The sequence below is a fragment of the Pagrus major genome, chromosome 2, assembly GCF_040436345.1.
Source record: "Pagrus major chromosome 2, Pma_NU_1.0".
In the NCBI taxonomy this organism is placed as follows: Eukaryota; Metazoa; Chordata; class Actinopteri; order Spariformes; family Sparidae; genus Pagrus; species Pagrus major.
The window spans coordinates 34,143,079-34,166,997 of record NC_133216.1 but is presented as its reverse complement, the minus strand read 5'-3'; the positions used below and the strand labels follow the sequence as shown (position 1 = coordinate 34,166,997).

The 23,919-nt window shown below is 39.0% G+C and overlaps 1 protein-coding gene across 5 annotated transcripts in view; it reads left to right on the top strand.

Moving 5' to 3' along the window:
* Nucleotides 1–23,919, top strand: part of LOC141009343 (kinase suppressor of Ras 1-like) — a 94,671-nt gene that overhangs the window by 32,584 nt on the left and 38,168 nt on the right. The window contains exon 1 of one of the 5 annotated variants that reach the window (XM_073481925.1): nt 11,910–11,990. The exons of the other annotated variants lie outside the window; for them this stretch is intronic. Within the exon in view, the coding sequence (XP_073338026.1) occupies nt 11,988–11,990 (3 nt within the window). The 5' untranslated portion in view covers nt 11,910–11,987. Of the gene's footprint in view, nt 1–11,909; nt 11,991–23,919 lie in introns of those variants that run through there. 5 annotated transcript variants of the gene reach the window in all.

Sequence of the window (23,919 nt, the reverse complement as noted above, 5' to 3'; positions counted from 1 at the left end):
CTTGACACTAGTGAGGGCTGGTAGTGTGTGTTGGTTCGACAGTCCTGTAGTGTTATGAATAGCACCAGCCATACTGCTGTGTGTGATGAGCACTCACCCAAACTAGAATGTGTTGAGTCAGCTGCTCTGCAAGCCTCTGTCCCTCCCAACTGCGCTATTTATACACACCCTAACCAGCACACACACATGTTGTGTGATCTACAAACACACACAAACACACACACACACACGCACACGCACATGCACATACACACACACACATACACACACACAGCTCGGCAGACTTGAAAGCGCCTTGTAAACAATAGTGAAGACAAACATTGGAGGCAGGGTTCGAGCAGTGCCTCAGGGTGACTCAGTTTTTTTCCTGACACTGAGTTGAGGAGGAATCAACAGGTGGGTTGAGGGACGCAGAGAGCAGGAGACACTCAGGCTGACAGTCAGCCCAAATGGGAGCAGCTGGACCTTTACCAAACCTAACAGGATCACATTTAGCATGCTGAGGTAGGATAATGAGTCAACATTGAATTAAACGTTAGGAGGTTGCACTTTTAGTTGGATGCATACTGTTTCCCCCTGAGACTGAGTGAAATCTTTAATCAGAAAGAGGGGAGTGTGTGGAGAGTAGTGCCTTGATTCTGTGCGATCTTCTGTTAATTACACAATATACTTGGAATTTACTTCCCATGTGAAGTGGTGTGATTCTGTGATTAGAATCAGTTGCTCTCTTCTGTTGCCGCCATACAAACCTCAATCCATCTGTGTACTGTACTGTGTACTTGACTTCTTCTACACTATGGCATGTGTCCTCCATAGTGGTTCTGTTGCACCACACGTTCAATGTGATTTATGTGTTGTTTTGCATGAATATGACCCTTGCTTTTTGTATCATAGACTTCTGAGTTGCATGCAGTATGTTAGATTGTTCGCCTGAAGAACAATTGCCTATACGACAGCCAGTGTTGGGCAAGTTACTTCAAAAACGTAATGCATTATTTATTACTTGTTACTGTCATTTCAAAGTAATTTGTTACATTATAATATTACTGTCTTTGAATTGTAAGGCATTACACTACTATTGCTGTACTTTTAAGTTACTTTCACCAAAATAACTGGAAATATGGATTTGGCGTTCTAAATATATCTTTTTGCCTTCAATGCAGCTCATTACACATCCAGTAGGAGGTGATGTGGTATGGCATAATGACTGGGCTAGGCTTAAGGCCAACAACAGTACAATATAATGACCACAGTTATGGCTCATGGCGCAATACATATTGTGTTAAGAGATACTGTAACTTTAGGCGTATTCATATTGAAATCAATATTACTATTACTGTATATTGTAACCTAACACCTAAAGACATGACAAGATACACAACCCTTTTTACATTTCTATCCCTTTATTCTCTTTAATTCAATTTCACAGAATAATGAATTTTAGTTTATGCTTCATCAAAAATCAAAAAAGATTAGTCCTTGGCCTCAAGGGATACAATAAAACCCCCCCAAAAAACACAGGCCAAACAAAGTAACCTTTTAGATCACTTACAGCAGGACTATTATTTGTATGGGGTTACCCAGCCACATTTCAAAGTGACAAAAAATGGAACTGAAGTGCTTCAAATTAAATTAAAGTGCTTAGGCCTACCGGCCCTCAAAGGAAACACAGTTCAATCATTTCAGTCAGACTTCAAATAAATATACAAACAGAGGAAGCATGCAGCCAAACAAGGCTGGTAAAATTGACATATAGTCTGCTTAAGGTTCTGGGGAACTAACCTATTCCACCACCTACTTAACTGAAATATCTGTTGAAGGAAAGAATGGAAGTTGAGAAATTAAGTCTAAACAGAAAATCTGTTACAAATATAGAAATGTGAACAATGTAGCTGATAACTAGACCTAGGCTCTGTGAGGATAGCCACATTTTTCAAGATTACAATTAACAATCAAAGTGCTCGGCTATACATGAACAAATGGAAATAAAAGATGAAGTCTAAACAGAATACCTGTTACTGCAAAATATACAAACAGAGGTAGCATGCAGCCAAACCGGGCTGGTAAAATTGATATATAGCCTGCTTAAGGTCCTATGGTGGGGAGCTAACCTATGCCACCACATGCTTCACTGAAATATCTGTTGAAGCGCATCAGGAGAAGGCGCTGAAAGCGTCCATCACCAAGACGGTTGCGTTTTGGAGTGAGCACAAGATTCCCGAGACTGAAAAGTCTTTCTACTGGTGCGCTGGATGGTGTTGGTGCATTGTAACGGAGTGCAATTTTTTTAATTCTTGGAAACAGATGGAGGCTTTCCAAAACAGGGGCAGAATTCAAGTAAGACGTTACCTCTGTTTCCACTGACATGGGTGCATCAGCTGAGACATTGACCTGTTCATCAAAGGAGAAAAAGTCCTCCTCACTTGGAGCAACAGCAGCAGGTTGAGGGGCATCAGGCATCAGGGCTGCAGGCTCCTCCGTTAGTAGGGAGCGGCACTCCGTTGTAAGGAGGAAAGTGATGTGGTCTCTTCTGGTTTCCTCTTTTACCCAGCGCAGCTTAAACTTGGGCAGTGAGACGGAAGCCAGTAGCGCAGCCTTGGAATCAATTGTAGCAGCAAATGGAGTTTTGATTGCTCCCACAATAACTTCAGGCAACCCAGTGGTCATTGGTGATAGACCATTTTTCATTGCTAAGGTTTTGGCCATTAGAACCTCTAGTGTTGGTTGAAGCGTCCCATAAAAACAAGTGTCCTCACCCTGTAGGATGTCCAGTGCGACTGTGAAAGGCTTCATGATTGCACAGTATTCCTTGAGAAACTGGTATTCCCTGTCATTCATACATTTAATCTGAAACTGTGTGCAGAGATTATTTATGTCAGTGAGGGGCATTTCTGTAATTCGTGCATAGGCATCATAGAATGAGTTCCACCGTGTTACTGTGGGGACAATCAACTTTTTCTCACCAACCTCTTCCAGGCAATCTGATGCAACTGTGGAGCGGCTTGTCTTTGTCCACAGCGCTGAACATTTGGCTGTAGCACTGCGGTACACCGCTCTTGATTCTGGATTGGTTGCCAGCCATTTATCAACCTCATTGTTCGTCATAAGTGTATGGGCTGTGCATCTATGGTGGGGAGGCAGTACACATAGCCCAGCCTGAGCCTGGGCATCTTCGTCTTCAGCAGTAAGCAGCACACTGTGAAGGTCTGTGAACTCTACTTCCCCTTCGCCCTCCTCCACCTCCTCCTCCTCGTCCTCCTCTTCGGACTCAACATACTGATACTCCTTGAAACATTTCACAAAGTTACTTCCGTTATCGGTGACACATGCAGTAACTTTGTCGTGAGTCAGGCCATATTCCGAGAAAATGTCCTCGATCTCAGTGGCAATTTTATCAAATGTATGGTGACCCCTGAATCGTTTACAGGCTATTGCCGCTTTCCTCCGTTTCAAAGTTTCACCATCGATCCAGTGCACTGTCACCCCGAGGTAGCTTCTGTTATTTGCACTCCAAATATCAGCGGTGGTGGACACATGGTGCTGTGCTTCAATGGTCTTTTTAAGTTCTTTTGCCATCATAGCATATGCCTTATCCAAGTCCTTTGCGAAGGTCTTTCTGTTTGGCAGTACATGCTGAAAATATAAGAAAATAGCCAGATATAAAACTCATGCAATGCTAAGTGGGCTAAATTAGTGGTGTTTGATGTAGCCTAGGCGCGAGCTAGAGGCCCTAATGCAATAAACAATAAACATTAGCTAAAGGGCCTTAAAATGTAGGCTACCCTCCACTCACAACCACCAACACTGAAAACAACTGTTTTTGAAAGGGCTGGCCATGCTGAACATGAATTGTAATGTTAATGTTAAACATTTGGGGTGCACTACCTGTTTCAGTCCCATGAGAAGATTTACATTGAAAAATCAATATGTGTCAAAACTTTATGTATGTCAAGACCTTGGTCTCTATTAAGGGAAAGCTGATTGCACCATACATTTTCTAAAAGCTTATGTCCTCTAGATGTGATTAAACATACATGGACATGTCCCACCTACCTCTATATATCAGGGACAGTACATATTCCTATAATGCATCTACATTGTATTGAAAGTTTTTGAAACACACACATGGGGGTGGGGTTATTGTGTTTAACATCAGTTTTTGTTAATTTTATCTGGATACAGACTGACGTTATGTCGCTGTTCTGGTGGCTATTTATATATTAGCCAATAGCCCAGTAGCACTAACCTGTTGAGGCAATGATAGCTTACCTTGTCGTTGCTAGCCTGGACGGGGATCTTGCTTACAATTTTTCTAAAAGATGGAGAATCCACTGTTGAAAGTGGCAGCATATCTTTGACAACATACTCTGCCACCAGCCTCCTCACTTCTCGAGGTTCAAGCATCGCAGAACGGGAGAATGTTAGTTTTTGCTGCTTAGTTTTTTCTCCGCTCTCATCTTCAGTTTGCTTTCTTTTGGTTACTAGCTTAATGTTAGCGTGGCACCGCTCTAGATGTTTCGTTAAATTACTTGTGCTATTTCGCGAGGTAGAGAGATCTTTTGGTTTCGCACACAAAGTGCACTTAACTATAATGTTCTTCACATCCTTGTCTCTGACGAACTGAAAATAATGAGCGTATGTCCATCTCGTGAATGTAGAGTCCAACTTGTCTGCTGCTGCAGTCATATTCTCCTCAATGTAGTTCTCTAGCACGAACGGGAAGTAAACATTGCGCGGATGTTTTTCTCCTCTGCTGATCTCGCGGTGTTGGCGAATTTGCATAAAAACAATTCACCACTTAATTTTGGGTTTAAAATGCATTTGTACCGAGTAAAATATTACCAATTTTTTTTTTGTAATGCCTTACATTACCACGTTACAGGAAAAAGTAATGCATTACAGTAATTGCATTACTTTTGTAACGTGTTACTCCCAACACTGACGACAGCAGATGAAATCCTTACCTTTGGCTAAATCCAGCACATACAGTCTAGTCAAAAAAGTCAAGAGACTTCTATTTTGCAACTGTTTCAAATCTAATACATTTTTTTCTCATTTCTAATGATAATGTCAGCTTAACAATTTGAGAGAAAAGTTAAATCTTTGAAAATGTCTATGAATTCACTATTTGGTATGCTTTAATAAGTTACATGCACTTCCGGCATGGAAGAAAGTCCATGACAGCCGGGTCTCCTTTGTCTTTTTTGGTCTGCAAGTAGTTCCTGCAAAGCTTTGAGGTGTGTTTGCTCTCATTATCCTGCTGCAGTATGAAGTCAAGTCAAATCATGGCTAGACTAAAGGTTTATAGAGGGGCAGTGCAGGGAACCCTAAAAAGCTTTTCAGAAACTGGATCAGTTGTATCAAAAGCAAGAAACAAACAGTATAATGTACTGTGGAACCTAGTCCCTGCCCGTCCTGTCCTGTAATAACCACTTTGTACCTCAAGATGTGTTTTACAGTAGCTGGAGATGTAAGCAAGCTTGCTACTTAGTCAAACAAGTAAACAAAATGTCAAGGAAGGATATATTTTTGCACCTATTTTCCTAACTAAACAGAAAGCTACAAATATACACTGTCTGAATTCAAGTTTCTCCCTATTACCAAACTAAGACAAGCGTAATCATAATACACACTTTATTTAAACTCAACATAAACAAAATCAAACTAACCAAAACAGTTTTGGTTTGTCTTTCCACGGTCAGCCTTGGTTTGTACAAAATAAATCCTCAATTTACAGAGTGAGATGTGAAAATATTCCGGCTCTATACGCCTTTTTTACCTGCTGCTAATGTCCGACGCTGTCCTTTGTCGCTCCATTCCTCTCCTGTCCCCGCCTGCCATGTCACCTCATCCCTGTAGTTATAGAGTACCTCCCAATTCCCATAAATGGCACCCACGTTTCCCTCACTTGCATCTTTTCCTTGCGTCTTAGTCCCTTACACTGAGGATTCGTTCAGAGGCGTGAGGAAACCATGCAAGGAGAGAGGAAGTGAGGAAAAATGTTTTAATAGAAATGAGACGTCCTTTCCTCTCAATATTCACGTGAAGTGACGTCTGTTTCTGATGACAGCTGATGGATGTCAGTCGGCTTTAACAGCTGTAGAGACTTTTGATGAACTTGTGTCTGCACGTACGTCTTGCCAAAAATGCATGTAGGGATTTTAACATTAGCTTTATATATATGTGTATATATATATATATATATATATATATATATATATATATATATATATATATATATAATAATAATAACACATAACTAATAATTGTCAAAAGATTTAAAGGTGCTCTCTGTAGTTTTGGGGAAGACATTTTGATCAGAAGAGAAAGATCTTCATGGATGGATATTTTTATGCTTAAACAAACCAAACAAATAAACAAACTCTCATCATTCTTCAAGGACAACACAATTTCCTAATGTTTTATGTTTTGCTGCTGGTTGTACAAGTAACATAATGTTTTCCTCATTAATAAGGTGTATTACCCACCAGCAAACCATCTGATATTAATCAGAATGTTTATATTTATTATTATTTACCTGGACCACCCAATCCATGGTGTTCATGGATATGTGATCTGCGCATCACGACCGTGGTAAAAACAAACGTGTGTCTGTGCTTGCAGTTTGTAGTGTAAACAGTGTAGACATTTACAGTACGTTACAGGCAATACAGTTCAGGTCTAAACTTTTATCCTTATGACTCTGTATAACTTCAGCTGCTGTCTGTGCCCTAGATTATAACCAATCCTGTGCTTTTTACAAATATAAATATTGTTAAAGCGTTTTTTGCGGTTTGTGCGAGTTTAGTTCCTATTTCATTCTCACAATTGTCATCACTCATTGGACATATTATTCGGAATACCATGCACCTGATACTATACGATGTTGGTATCCTGATTATACATTTTTATGCAAATGAAGCTTCTGTCCTATACATTGAACTTCTTCTGGATTTTTCTGGATTCTTAAGGTTCCAACCGGCCTGTGATTTTCTCATCTATTTTTGTCAGTTTTACATGCTTAACTACAGTGATTGTGTGTTAAGCTCTGAGCACTACCAAAACAATACTGTTACTGAACACACTGAAGTTGCTGCTGCTGTTCTGCTAACATGCTTCTCATGCTACAGTTCATTTGTAGACACTATCGGTAGACACCACAGACATAATTCAGTCCTCTATCTAGTTCAGCTAATGTGATATACAGTATCCAAGACTATAATACAACCTCTTTGAAGATGTTTGCATTTAGTTCTGTGTACTAAGAGGTTTTGGTTTATTTGTTTTTTTTGCCAGTGGTGCCAATGGTTGGAGGTGGTAATCTATGTCCTGGTCCCTGGCAGCCCTCTGTGCCCTGACCAGTAACAGTAGTCATTCTATGAACTGTGGCTCACTTCACACCGTGAGTCACTCTGCAGGAATGTTTGGTCACTGAGCAGAATAAGTTTATAATAGGTGACACCAGTTGCTGTCTGTTTCTGTTGACCACGTTGACCTAGTCTGTATTTGTCATCCTCTTTAAATTATTTTGACTGAGTTTATACAAATCAAACATATGTGTTTGCACTGCTTGTGGGGAGACCTAATGATGACAATCCTCTGCTCCCCATATCAGGATATTTTTGGCCTCCCAAATATGCTTTTTTGACCACATGACCTTTACTCTAGAATCACCATCAAACCAAATTTTCACTTTTACACAAGAAAGACTGCAGTCAAATGGTCTGAGGTCTGACATTTCTGCTGCTTTTGAAGCATTTCTCCTTCTTCTAACCCCATAGCCCCATAACTTGAGTCACCTGACTTGGACTCGAGTCAGACTTGAGTCATAAATCTGATGATTATGGACTTGACAAAATCAGGTCTTAATATGCACATACAAACGTTTGTTATTTTCATGACAACAAAGGGGAAAATGTTTTTGGCATCACAAACAAGCAAACCGACAACATATAATACCTCTGATTGTCACATTCACAGACTAGGCAAAGCTGTATGCTGTATGACTGTGCTGTATGCTGTGATCATAATGTTGCGCTTAAAAGCAGCTGCAGTTAATAATCACTTCCTCCACCAAGGAGGTAATGTTTCACTTGTTTGTTGGTTGGTTGATTTTTAGCAGGACTACCAATCGAATTTCCAAAAAACTTGGATGGAGAGTCTCGGCCCAGAACAAAGCCCATTAACTTTTGAAATGAAAAGTTGAAATGCCTGAAAATAGTAGTATATATCATCCAGTTCTGGCTGCAAATTGAAGTGTCATTAGGCATGATAATAAACCTTAAATTGCTCCCAATGGCTGTTCAATCACTATGTGAGTGGCGAGTGGATGAGTGAATGGCTAATCATAGAAATATCATGGGGAGCTTTAGTTAGAAAGCATTGCATCACTCCTCATGAGAAGGTTGGCACCTTTGTTTGACAGCCTCTGCCATCATTGTGAGTGGTCAGACCAGAAAAATGCTATATAGATGCAAGTCCACTTATGACCTCCAGAATCCTACAGTGATTTAGTGATACATAAACTACATGCTTAAACTTACTGATGAAGCTTAACATGTCCTCAGTAATGTCTTCCAGTATGTTGTTAAGGAAGGCTTGGTAATGCTCAATGAATTTATATGACTTGTCATCTAACCACGTTGGAAATCAAAAGTGTTTTTTATCGTCGGTATCGTTTACATATGGGTATAATGGTGCATGTTTTCAGACAGTCTGTCCTGGAAGACATTCATAGTGTTTCACTCTGTTGTATACATGAAAACTAAGTGGTTGTGTTAAAAATGAACAAAGAGAGCTTGAGAGAAAAGCTCAAGCCGTGGCTCTTGTCTCACCTCTGCACAACTGGCCAATACCAGCATGAAGTGGATGTAAATGATATTGTCAGTTCTGGGAAGTTTTAATGGGTTTAATGGACATTGCAGCGTGGGTGGGCCAGCAGTAGGGAACTCATCTTTATATACAACTTTTGAAGGTTGCAGCAAACAGTATTATTAAGCTTCAAGTGTCTTTTGACTATCTTTCTTGTACAATATGTTTACATAACTATCGAAAGGATCAGAAGCTAAGAAAACAGTTTGTTGTTCCTATAATTTTTCCATATAATTCATTAGAATGCACACGTCCCTTGTTTGAGATTATACTTGTGCATTCCTGTCAGAGCTAAGCAATGCCCTAGGGGCAGAGCTGCGATCAGACTTGTTCCTACAGTATTCACATGACTTTGACAGATCAATAAAAAGCATGAAGAGACAGAGATAAAAGGAGAGACTGGGGCGAGCTGGCATGGAGTAAGAATCCTTTTTTTCCAGTGAACTACAGGAATGAAACAGTAGCCCTTTTCACACAGAGAATCCGCATTATCGCCGCAACGGAGGCTCGCCTTTTCTCCGTCTTTGTTTGTTCCCGCTGAACCAAGCAGCTGCGGAACCAAAAGAGGCGTGACGGTACACATCATGACTCTTTTTTTTTTTTATGTGTTTCCCCTGGTGTCCACCTGTTAATCTAAACATGTACCCACTGACTGTTTATAATCATATGGATGCTGTTATAATGTGTAGTGATTGAGATCCTGACCCACCAAACATCCTGGAAAGTGTCAAAGTTAAGTTTTTCGCTCTAAATTACATAATTACCTAATCACCATCAGGGAGGGAAAAGTTCACTGAAGTCTCTGTGAGGAGGGCTGACTGTCGCTGTGACTTTTTTCAGTATACAAGTTGCCAGAGACGGTAACTACAACAACACAATAATGGAAGGCGACAAAGACGTGGTGAGTTAAAGTTTTTTGCTCTGAATCGCGTCACATAATCATCACCATTCAACTGCAGGAGCCGCCTGGCTCTGCTGCTGGGGACAGACGCTGTTTTTCAGGCAGAAATGTGACAAAGGGTCAGCAGGACAGACAGGATGACTGCAGTATTTTTTTCCTCATGTAAGTTGCCAAAGACACTACCAGTTACCACATTACTGTTGTTTGGTCCTGTAATGTTGCTTTGTAGGTAGAAGTGTGGGACATTCCTCTTTTATTTGATGAGTGAAGAATCTGTTTAGCTGTCAGACTGTGATCACCATCAGACCGACACACCCTTGTTCCACGCTGTGTCTCGACTCTGCTGCCTCACATTCTATAAATAGATTTTTATGGATAGTCAGTTAATTGTTTTAAAAAATTTCAAGAATAAATGCAAAATAACCTCTTGCTCTAGTTTTATTAGGATTTGCTGCTGTTATTTCTTCTTCTTCTATTTCTTCTCCCAAGTAGTAGTACATGTAATTGACACTCACACTCACACTTTTAATAATTAAGCCATTGCAAAAGTGTCATGGTTGCCCAGATAAAATTTGAAGTCGATCAGGTTAAAGCTCTAAGAGGAGGAGAAGTATGACACATGCAAATCACCCAAAATAAGCACTAAATTCAAAATGGCCGACCTCTTGTTGGGTTTCGGTCATGGCACCAGGAGACTTATTTGTAGGTCTAGGTGTGATAAACGTGTTCTGAATTTCATACATGTTGAAGTACAAGTGAAAGTAGCCCCAATTGCTGCATTTTAGGGGGCACTAGTGAGTCGGATGTGCAATGTTAATGACCTATAAGAACCTGGATTGAATGTTGAAATGCGGTGGGCATTGATCATCTCAAAGTATGCTGCTCTTATTCCAAAAACCTGCCCTTTCTTCTCCAATGTTATAAAGTTGCAAATTATGTTATAAGCCTTTACAATTGCTTAATAGTATTTCATTGTTTCTTAAGTAAAAAAACTTTTAACTTAAGTTTAATTACCTATACATTTACCATTTGTTAATGTTGGTTTATTATAAAGTGATACCCAATTAGCCTGTACTGTGAGACTGTACTCACGTCCTGGTTATTCTAAAATAAAGTCACGATCAGCAGGTTAACAGTTTTCTTTTTTCAAGTATGTTTTATTACAGAAAATTTTGAAGATGCAGGACATGAGAATGGCAAATACAAAAAAATATACAACATATATAATGCACATTAGGGCCATATACATATTGAAATATGTAGTGCTAATGCAGCAATAACTCTTAAAATGTAGGTGTTTTTTTATACATCTGTTGGCTATCATGATTGAATCGTGCTCTGCACCGTGTCCACAATATTTTATTCTGACTGAAAAGTACTGGCAAAGTGCTGGGGAGTGCTGAGATGAAGCGCTTGTGCGGTGAGACAAACAAATGCTGAACGTGGGCTTTGATTGGCATTAGCTCGGTAGCTTACTTAACGCTACGTTAACAGAGCGTTGCCTTAGCAGCCAACAACAATCCCCCCCCACACTTCCTCTTTGTCCTCTCCCTCCTTGCCCTCTCATTGCATCTATGTCTTATATGGCATGGCTTTGGACAGTGCAGGGGAATGGTACAGTGGGGAAAAAAAGGCATGCAGGCATGCAGAGGAAGTGGAGGATTTCTTACGAGCTAGGGTGGGGTGCACAGATTAGACATGTGCACTGAGAAACATTAGCCGGAAATGTGAAGAGGGTAACTACAGCAACAGTTTCAAAGCTTATCACGGTGATAATTCCAAAATGGCTCAGATAATAACACAAAATCAGGAAGGAAATCCGTTTGCACAAGGGGGGCTGCTCATAAAACAAGCACTCTTCACTGTCAGTATGAAAAAACTCATTAGAAACTAACTAAATGAAAATGAAATCAGAATGTACATGATTTTCCCCAGAGGGAGTGAGGTGTCCCGCAGACAGTCGCCACTGGTGTGCTGATGCACAGCTTTGGCATGACAGGAAAACAGACTGGCTGACTGGCTATCTGGAAAGCCCTGCTGAAAGGAGGGGGTGGGGAGGGAGGAGAAAACCAGGGAGTGTGATAACAGTGCGGGGAAGATTTGTTGGCTCTCTGTCAGTGTTTCCCAGCAGCCTGCCGTGCTCACGGATTATTCCATATCAGTGCCTGGATTATGAGAACAGGGGCTTCAATGTTCAGTGGATACTGTCAACCACATGGTAATGTACAGTACCAAACCTCTACCGTATCTGTCTGCCAGCTTTTAGCATTTGTAACTTGTGATAGAAGGGTTACAAAGGTGTTTCCTTCATTAGCTTGTCTGCCAGTGGTGCTGTTGGAGAACATTTGTGAAATATTTCTGCTGTTTCAGGCAGATAAAGTATGTGTTGTCAGTTTTAGTGTGTGTGTGTGTGTGTGTGTGTGTGTGTGTTCTGTTTGTTCAGCTGTTTATGTCTTGTGTGATTGTTGGCAGTGGTGAGTTTCGAGACATATTTTTATTTGCTTGTTAGGTGGAGGCATATATTCAAACCCACGTGCCTGTTTGTGTGGACTCTACCCCTCTCCTCCAGTCTGTGTGCTTTACTGTTAACTTAGAAGTTTGTTTCTGTGTGTTGACATATGTGCATGAGAAACCAGTAATTAGTTTCAGAGTTTGGCGTGATTTACCTTCATGAGGTTATAAGACCGTCTTTCTTTCCTACTCTGGCTTTTTCAGTCACTGTCCTGTCTTTCTGTCAGTGTTTCCTCCTCTTTCCCTCCTTTCTTCTCGGGCTTTCGTCACTTGTAAACACAGGCAGCTGAGGCATGCCCAGGCACTGCCCAGGTATCGGTATGCGTCAGCTTTGTGAAGTGTAAAGTCTTATTCTAAACCTTTCTTTGCCACCTTTTTATCTTTTATGGAAGGGGAGTAAATGGTAAACTGTTTTCATTGCCAGAACAAAATTACATTCACTGTATATGAAATGAAGGCTCTCAGATAAAGTAAGGGTGCTCCAATCAGGATCTTTGGGGCCAATCACAGATTGCTGGAAACAGCATCAGCCCATTCCAACCACCAATCAAAAGGACATTTGGAGTAGTAAAATCACCATTAATGGCTGCTGTAATTGATATATTTTTATTAGAATAACTTAAAAATAGCTTTGTATTCCAACAGTAATCACTGTTACACTGACAAACCCACTGACATGGGGTCAGAAACCCATGTCTCTCCTCCCCCCGATCATGCAGAAAAAGAGTTCTGGTATCCCAGGACAGAGAAGTCCATAAAGAGGTGGTACTGTCTGCGGCTACTCCACCACCTGGTCACTGCTTGTATCAGGTTACTTTCATCTCTGACAGATTGATAAAATGTACACTGATGTAAATTGTCTGTAACTCCAAACTCAAAGTATTTTTACCTCCAAACTGTACTCAGCTGAAATACTTCAGTACATGTATTTACTGTGAGCTTGTTGTGTTGTCACATTAAAAAATAGTGTTGCATCATCCCCCCAATTGGAATGACAGAAAATGTACTTATTACAAACAGACAATCCGAAATGATAAATCGAACTGCCTATTCTGACTACAATGACCACAACAGAGTGCTACTTCTCATGTTGTTGCCTCTCTCTCCACAGCACTGTGTCAGCGCTAGTTACAATCACTGGCTGGCTTCTCAGCGTGAGACCTAACATTATGATAATTGTTCTGTGTTACCGGTCCATCTTTAACCACAAAAGGGTTGCTGGCAGGACCTTGAAAATATGTTGTACTGGTTAAACAAAGAGGGCACTGAAAATCCATATTGATATTTGCAGGAGGAGAGCTAGTTAGCTGTTATCTGTTAACAGCCACTGAGCAACATAGTCCTGTGGTGTGTGTGGCTATGGCAAAGAGAAATTGTATCATTTGTTTATGTGATCGGCTCTTCTGATCAGGCTTTAAAGAGATCACTGATTAAGCTTTTTACACGTTTATCGGCCAATAACGATCAGCGTCTGATCAATTGAAGCACCCTTAATTCATCGTAGAAGTATGACAAAAAAAAATACACAAATGTCTAATAGGCTAAAATGATGAAGTGAAGACATTTTATATCCCAAAGGTAAACTTAACTGTGACATCATAATATTCTGCAAAAGATTTTCTGGCCACTATTCACTACCACAGCTCAGGAACAGCAACTTGACTGGTGTGGGGAGGCATCATCCCACAATGCGGTAAATCTGGTGCATTTGCAAAGTCCATGGCAGCCTTCCTTGCAGCTTCAATTTAAGAGTTCAAGTATGGCTCAAGTATAGTTATTCTTAATGCCTGTCATGGGTCCGATTTCCCCAGCAAAGTTTTACAGTGTGTAGTTTATTGAAATAAAACAACATTTTACAGTTACAATTTTCTTTCTGCAACCTAACTCTAACCTAAGACTCGAAAAGCTTTATAAAATTACTCTAAATATCCTAAAATTCTGACAAAAATGCATGTAGACATGTAGACAATGGTACATGGAGAAATAACAGTGAGAATTAATTGGAGTATATATTTTGTACAGAGAAGCCTTTTTAACATTTTTGGAAACCTCAGCCATACAGGGTTCTAAGATTGATCATATTTTAGTAGCAGCTGTTGTCTTAAGCTCTTTTTAAAGCCCGACAGAGAAACAGACATTTTTATAGTGCTTTCAAGCTCATTCAAAATCTGTGGACCTCTGCAGGTCACACTAAAACTTGTACATTTGAGTTTGCGTTTCTTACGTTTCTTTAGAGTCGGTCATTGACTCTAAAAACTACACTGTACATTACACAAGCATTGTGAAAAGTGTTGCATTCGGTAAGTTTCAAGAGTTTATAGCCATAAAAGAGAGGGTCTGAGGTAGGGGTGGGCGATATGGGCAAAAAATAATATCTCGATATTTTGGGGGATTTTGGCGATAACGATAATCAGTCGATATCCTTTAAAATTCAAGAATATTTGTGTCCAGACCGATCCACTGAAAACGACTGAAAACGCTGTAGTTCATATTCCAGGCCTATAGGTGGCGCTTGAAATTCACCAAAAACGGAGAAGAAGAGACGGCGCGAGCACAAAAAGCTTGCGCGCTGTAAACAAACAGACAGTAGACGGAGAAACCGAACCCAACAAGAAGAAGACGAAAATGGCTAGTGCAAGGAAACCAGAATCATTTGTGTGGACCGATAATGAGGTCGAACTGATGCTGCGACTCACACTCGACTACAAGGCGAGTAAGTTGCAAGAAACACGAACACAAGCGCGTAGTCCGCCATTGTTGTTGTTGTTATGAGACGTCGCGGGGTTCAGAGGTCGAAGGCAAGAGGTCGAGGGGTGGGGCGAAGCCTGCCATGCTGTAGAGAGCGCTGCTGCACCGTGTATTACGTGGATGTGAGGAGTTTCCGCGTTCGTTTCAATATTTTTGGCGAAGTAATTTAAATACTCGATAATGGAAATTTGCACATCGTCAAAAAAAAAAAATGACGATATTATCGCCAACGATATATATCGCCCATCCCTAGTCTGAGGGAGCATTTACCTTGGACCATGTTATGGCTCGTAATGTTTTTTTTTTGTAAAAATCTGTAGATTCTTGAGATAACTAGGATATGTATTGCACCATATAACATTACAATAGTTTAAGTGAGGCTCAAATAGAGACCTATACAAGGTTAAAACAGCTTTAAGTGGGAGAAAATGTCTCAGCTTGAAAAATAAGCCAACATATTTGGAGATTTTTTTTTGACAACTCGTCATATGCTTCTTAAAATTCAAATATTCATCAATGTAGACCCCAAAAATTTTGTGGATTTTACTCTCTCAATAATTCTGCCGTTTATCTTAATACATATATGTTCAACATTATTTCGGTTTCTGTCTGAGCAGAATACAATAAAATTAGTTTTGTTTATATTCAAAGATAATTTATTGCATTTAAACCAGGTGTCCACCTTAACCAATTCCTCATTTACAATATTTTGGAGATTATCAGAATTTTTGTTTGACAAAAATAAATTTGTATCGTCAGCAAATATTACTTTGTGTAAAATACTAGAAGAGTTTACAAAATCATTTATATATAGACCCCTTTCCGTGTTTGTAAACAAGTATGACGTAGCCAGGCTGCGCGCGCATCGTTGAGGCAGAATGGCGGAGTTCATGTCAGTTTATACCAGCCGATTGACAGAAAAAGATCGTGAAAATTATTTAAATAAACTAACTTTGGCGGATAGCAAGAAACTTCCTGATCCGTATGGAATTACAGAGTGGGAAGAAGATGTCACAAAGTGGCCCGATGTCCAATGGCCGGATATTCATCTATATTTAGTTGAGAAACCTAGTGTTTACACTAAGGAGAAGCTACGAGCCTACAAGTCGTTGGATGCGTACAATTATGTGATGTGTGGCCATGTACAAAGCATACAACACCATGATATCGATCCGGAGTTCTGTGTTTTAAGATCCAAAGTCTTGCCGAGCCAATTAAATTATTAATTATTGTTAATTGTTAAATAAAAAATAATTTAAAATTAGATGAGCTTTATTGTTTATCCTGCAGCTCACATTATCACAATTGATTCACAGAAACCTATTCCCACTAATACAATAAAATATATTAAAAGGCATATCATGTGAAATACTGTTTTTTAAAACATAGTTCATTACTTTTATTTGAAGTTTCGTGGGGATTCATACCCGAGTTTGATATACAACACATATTTAAAGTGAATATCTGTATACTTGTGCATCATGTTTACAGCTGTGGAAGTTGGATATTTGTAGCTTTAAAAAGAGAAAATAATCAACACATTTACACAATCAGTGAGAAAAAACAACTCCAGTAGTATATTAGCAAAAGTTTATTAGTCAAGTAAATCATTAATGGCTGATATTCAATTCATAGTCACAGCTCTAAATCACTGATGAAAAAAAAAAAGAAACATCAAGACTTGTTATTATTTCTACAACTTACTAAGGGAATAGTGGCTTCTGATTGGCTTGCTTAATTCTTAGATTTTTTTGGAACAATACTCTTGCAAAGGTTTGTGAGACTACCACACACAATAACAATATCATCTAGAAGGTCAGCCTGTGACAGTGGAATTCTTGTTTGCAAAATTCTGAAGTTCTTCCATCTCCCTATAACACGTTCAACATGTATTCTGACACGAGACAGTTGTCTTGATGTGTCGACCTCCTGTGCAGAAAGTTGCCTTTTGCCTTTAGTGAAAGCTGGAATGCGAAGGGTGGCACCATGAGCTGCAAGTTCTTCTGCAATAAGAAATCCCCTGTCTGCCAAAATTTCATCATTAAATTCCAAAAGATCATAAAACCCTGATTCCTTCGTTAATCTCTTGTCAGAAACCCGCCCACCCCAACCCTTAGACAGAAATGAAATAGCTCCAGCTGGAGTGATGCCAATCAAATATTTTAAGGTGTTATTGTGTTTGTAGTTTGACCACGACTGGGATCTGGAGGTCATATGACTGGGTCTATTAATGAAGATCTCGGTACAATCAATTATACAGCGGCACCTCTTAAATTTTCGCTTGAACGTTTTTGGCATATTTCTTAGTGTGGCTTCCTTACTGGGCCATTTAATAAGTGGTTTGAGTATTATGGCCATAGCTGGTATCCAGCTCCGACAAATTTTAGACAAGGTAGCTGTTGAGATCTTAAACCTGTAAGCCAAATCAGTGTTAGTTAGACCCAACCTTAATTTCATTAACACTATCAAAAGATGATCCTGAAGAGAAAGCTTCTGACTGATTATTTTTACACTTCCTGTAAGTTTGGTGCACAACCAGTCAAAGAGCACAGATGTAATACCAGTGATAAACAACAGTTGTGCCATGTTACACTTAATATTTGAGTATGAAAATGTAGACTTCTTCAGCTCCTCTTGAAGTCGGTCATTTTCATCTTGCAGCTGGTGATACTTTTTCTGCAGGTTGATGTGGTCACTTTCCAGCATTGTGTACCTCAGCTTCAGGTCATCGTATTCTGTCCTTGTGACTGAAATGTCCTCTTCAGCTTTAGCATTAAAGAGAACGGTTAGAACATTGTTCACAACCTCATAATGACTAGGTGAATGTGACAGGCGCCAAAATGCTGCTATCTCATGCACCCCTGAGAGTGTATTTAGTCTTGCATACATGAGGAGTGTTGAGAATTGAAGAGGAGGTGGAGAGGTGTATAGAAAACATATAAGGAGGAGCAGTTGTGAATAGAAGAGGAGAAAAGGACAGGGACAAGGATATTTTATTTGTCACATATATAGACCTAAGTATAATTCCAATTGTTTGTTAGTCTACACTGTGCATAAATATGGGTAGTAATTAAAAGCATGGATGTTGAGATCAGCATACGGGGAGAGAACTTAAGATGGTCAAACCATTATACAATGCAGATACATGAAATGACATAACAGTGGCTACACTTACTCGGACTGTGATCCATGCTGGTGACTTCCTCTGGAGTTTCAGGAGCAGGTGCAGGTTGATTTGGTGGAGCAACCAGAACTCTTTCATTCCATTTCCTTTTTCTTTGGTACCTTCACATAAAAAACTGAAATGAACAAAAGTACTGATCCCAAACGGTTTAACAATACATTCCTCCCTTGTAGATCCCATTTTAATATCAGTCATGGTTTGCTTGATACAAAAATGAGTAAACCATGAATACTCATCATGAGTTAATCATGCCATTAGGTTAAACTAAAAACACAAATAGCTAGGTTATATTTATTGTATCTTACCTTTTGGTCTTTGCTTCGGGGTTTTGGTTTTGTTTAGTGTATGAAAAAATAGAGGGCACAAAATCAGGACTCTCATGGTCCAGTGACATCTCACCTGTAAAAAGATACATATTAGCCAGAAAACACCAGGTAACCACTTCTTGGTTTCTCAAGTGTTTTGAAATGCTCAATTCAGAGAAAAGACAACCAGGGCACACATCCTAAACAACGATGCTAGAGCACTAAAGCAGTTACGTGGAGCTACTGTACACCATACACTGAAGCTCTCAGTTGTATAAGTTTGTGACTAGCTAGCAGTAGCTGTCAGTAGCATACTTATAGTCTATTGGTTGCAAACACAATTCCCGGACACTTACTCGTATTAAAGGCATTCAACTAAAGCTAAACCAGATAGCCCCGATAACTTACCAGATATGAAATGGGCACCACAAACGCGGGCATTCCTAATGATGTCCTCGGTCCAGTCAGTTCTCTTTATGGCTTGCAGCCACAGGCTCCTACGGTGTTTTTGAAAAGGCCTGTTTCCTCTGGGAATGGCAAAAAATTTATGTTCCTTTGAATTGCGATTTGTGCAACCGTACACACAACAGCTAGGCATGTTGTTTTTGTCTATCGCGACTCTAAAAACGCAACTAAAGAAACAATTTTTCCCTCGCTCTATTCAAACTCGTACTCCTTCTTCCGCTGTTTTTGGGTCAACAATGCGCGCGCATCCGGTGATGACGTAGGTTGGAAAGGGGTCTATACAATAAAGAGGAGTGATCCTAATATTGACCCCTGTGGGACACCATATTTGATGGATTTACTTTGAGATTTGATATAATTTACATGTACGTATTGCTCCCTTCCATACATATAACTTCTAAACCATCTAAGTGCTGTGCCCCTGACACCATAATGCTGCAGTTTGCCTAAGAGGGTTTCAAAATCAATGGTATCAAAAGCTTTCGATAAATCAAGGAATTTCCCGATGCCACATTCACCTTTATCAATAGCATCATTGATTTTTTCAATGAGGTCAAGAATTGCCATACAAGTAGTTCTCTTTTTCCTAAAGCCATATTGTGATGTGACAAGAATATTCAACTCATCTAAGTAATCACTGAGTCTACAATAGACAATTTTATCCAGTACTGGGGTGGGTAGCATGGGCAGTATAGATATTGGTCGATAGTTATGCATGTTATTTTTGTCACCAGACTTAAACACTGGGATAATTCTGGCAACCTTAGTCATTTTAGGTACCACCCCACAAAGCAGAGAAAGGTTGAAGGAATAAACAAGTGATTCCACGATTTCATTCACAATGGCTTTTAAGATTTTACTACAGAATGGTATCTGTAGGGATATACCTGCTGTATGGGAGCTTTTCATGCTCATAATAACTTTAGAGATTTCATTTTTGTCAGTTGGCGTTAAAGAAAAGAATTTAAGTAATTACTTTGAAGGTATTGTTGAAAATTGGCACCCTCTGGTGGGCTGATAGTTTTTGAGAGATTTTCTCCTGTGGAGGTGAAATAATCATTAAAATTGTTTGCAATATCATTATTGTTGGAAGTAGTTATGGTATTTTGTGTGAGTTTGGTGTCAGGAAGCACAGTGGTTCTTTGACCCCGGCTGAGGACTTCATTGAGCACCTTCCAGGATTGCTTTGGATCACCCCGAGAATCCTTTATAAGCTCGGTGTGGTGTTTTCGCTTACTTATTTGTATTACATGTGTTAGCTTGTTTCTGTATTTTGTATACGATTCTTTATTTTCATCACTTGGATTTTCGATATAGCATTTATAAAGTTTGTTCTTTTTTTATTTTTTTTTGACATTTTTTATTTTTATTTTGTGAGAGCATTACAATACAGTAATTACTTTCAAGGAACATACAATGTTACTTCTGCCACTCACAATTACATTTTTTTTTGTGTGTATAAAACAATAAACAAAATACACAAAGGTAAATGAATTACATCTAAAAACTTTGAACAAACTGGGAGAGATAGGCCTACATAAAAGAGCAAATAAAGAAATGTCTACCAGGCAGTTTTGAAGTAAAGTATGAGTGGTACAGATTAATCCTAAATTCCAACAAAACAATAAAAAATAAATAAATAAATAAATAAAAATAAAATAAAATAATAAGGAAAGAAAAAAACAGCATTGCAAGGTCACCCATTCCGTACTTCTGTCTGTTCAAGACCGGCATATTTAACCCACTTGGCCCACCTTTTAGTAAATATGATTTTTTGAAGGCGGAGGGAGAAGGTAATCCTTTCCATAAGGTAAATGTCATTTACGATACTTAATCACTCCTGTATTGTGGGTGGATCGGGGACCAACCAATGTCTTGTAACTGCTTTTTTACCAGCGGTTATCAAAATATCAAATAAGTATTCATCAGCTTTCCTGACCTGTAAATCAAAATTTCCTAAAAATAATGTGGAAAACTGCATAGGCAAATTAGTGTTAAATAGACCACTTAATACTTTATGAAGCTCTGCCCAGAAGGATTTAGCCACTGGGCATTCCCAAAAAATATGCCAGTGATTGGCTTCCCGGTGTCCACATTGCCTCCAGCACGTAGCTTCCCCTCCAGTAAAATGTGCCTTTTGTTTAGGTGTAATAAAGAAACGGATCATACACTTCCAACCGAACTCTCGCCATGAATGAGAGCTGGTGCATTTCCACTGGGATTGGCAAATGTTGAGCCAATCCTCTTCAGATATTAACAGACTACCCTCTCTCTCCCATTTTTTCCTAACATAATCTGTATTGTGGGACTTTTTAGACATTAGGCCTTTATAAATTCTGGAGATGACACCCTTGTTTGATTTTCTTTGATAAGCATCAGTAAAAATTTTTGATATGGGGTCATTAAGGTCTGTTTCCTTTCTGATATTTTCAAAGCGACTACGTACCTGGAGGAACCTAAAGAATTCAGTTCTGTCCAGGTTATAGTCTTCCTTCAACCTATCAAAGCTTTTAAATTGTCCCTTTTCTGTAAGAGAATAGTATGTCGTTATCCCTTTCGAAATCCATGATTTAAATCCTTTATCTATTGCGTTAGCCTTAAACTCCGGATCGTAAGCACACCATTGAATTATTTGTAATTTGTTACTTAATTTGTACTCATCTTTTATCATATTCCAAATTTTTAACTGCACTTTGATCCATGGGTTCTGTATCTTATCTACAAGTCCTCCCAAATGTTTGTGAGGTAGTGCTGCTTGTATTGGAGGATCAACTAAACTTGAGAGTTCTATATCTTTCCATCTAGCTTGAAAGGATGGGTTACACAAATTAATTAGGGGTCTAATCTGAGCTGCATAAAAATAATCTTTAAAATTAGGTAGTGACATTCCCCCTTGCTCCTTTGGGAGTTGTAATGTCTTAAATCTAACCCTGGGTTTTTTACCCTGCCAAATAAATCTGGAAATAATCTTATTCAGTTCAGAAAATTGTTTTGGGGAAATTTCTACAGGGAGTGCCTGAAATAAGTAGAGATATCGTGGGAGAATATTCATTCTTACAGAGTCAATTCTGTGACTAAGACTAAGAAAAGAAATTGAGTTCCATCTGTGTATGTCGTCTTTAATTTTCGTTAAGAGGGGGCCATAATTTATCTCTGCCAGTGTTTGAATTCTTTTCGGCAGGTTTATTCCGAGATATTTTAACGACTTTTGATCCCAGTTAATGTGAAATTTCTCTCTAAGTTGCTTTGTGGGTTGATAGTTAATGGTCAAAATTTGTGTCTTTTGTATATTTAATTTATATCCTGAGTAATTACCAAATTTTTCTAGGACGGTCATTAGTTTGGGGAGTGAATTAGGAGGGTTACTTAAATAAACCAACACGTCATCGGCGTATAGCGCCACCTTGTGGTCTTCTCCGTTAATGCAGATGCCTTTAATATTCTGAGTCTGTCTTATCCACAAGGCTAGGGGCTCTATATAAAGTGCAAATAACAGGGGTGAAATTGGACATCCCTGTCTCGAGCCCCGTTCCAGTGTAATGGTATCGGAAAGGTATCCATTTATTTTTATCCGAGCCGATGGTTTGTTATATAATGTACGGATCCCTCCAATAAAAATGTTGTCCAAGCCAAATCTTTCTAAAACTTTGTATAAGAAAGGCCAACTTACCGAGTCAAAGGCCTTCTCGGCATCTATACTAACTAAGCAGGCTTCAATATTATTCTTTTGGATATGATTTGTTCTTTTTTTAAATTGATTTTAATATACCCTTTGTAAGCCATAGTTTCTGATCCCATGCATCACGATGTATGATCTTTTCAGGTATGGTGGAGTTTATGGAATCCATTATTTCATCAATTAGAGCATTATATGCAGCATCTGGGTCATCACAGCTATAGACTGAATCCCATGTCTTGGCTCGGAGGTTTTCAGATAGTTTTATCAAGGTTTTCCCATTCAGTACTTTAACTTTTGTTTTTGAATGTGAGTCATTCATCTTTTTAGCAAGATCAATGAAGAGTACGATAGGAAAGTGGTCTGTAATGTCTGAAAGAATTACTCCTAAGTCGATATGAGCATTGTGAATATTGGTGATAATATTATCGATGATTGACTTGCTGGATTCTGTAACTCTAGTATATGTATTTATGGTGGGGAAAAAAAAATGAGGAGTAAAGGATGTTCATCAAGTCATTTTTTGCATTATCGTCTTTGGATATATCAATGTTAAAATCCCCGAGGACAAAACAGTTTTTATTAGTTTTGTTTATACAATATAAAAGTTCATCTAATTTAGTCTTAAGTATCGATGTCAGAATCTGGGGGTCGATATATCATACCTACAATGAGGTTTTTTCCATTGTTTACATTAATCTCAATGAATAGAGAGTCCGAATGTCCATCATCAATAATGAGGTCATTGCAAATACTCACAGAGTGTAGTGAGTCTACATATAAGCACACTCCACCACCTGATCAACCAAGTCTATTTCTGTTATATAATGTATATCCATCCAGGTTGAGAATATCCACGTACAAGCTTTTATTAATCCAGGTTTCACAGCACCCAATTACATCAAATCTATGGCCCAGACTTGCTAAAAGGGAGACCAGATCATTGTGACGTTTATTCAGGCTTCTAATGTTTAGGTGTAACAATGAAAGTGAGTATTTATTTTTGTTTTTTATATATTTGAGTTTTTCCAGTATATAGCGATTACAATTTAGCTTCTCGTCGGTGTCAAAGCAATGCTGTTCAGGTACTTGACCATTTTTCTCACAACTTATATCATCAAAGCCCATACAAAGAGTGGTGCGTTATATAGAGTGCCAGGTGTCTGATGTCTAATGTAAGTATGATTTCGAGTCATGTTAATAAACTTCATATCTATGAATCCTAACTGATCTAAAAACTTTAGGGTAGAATGATAAG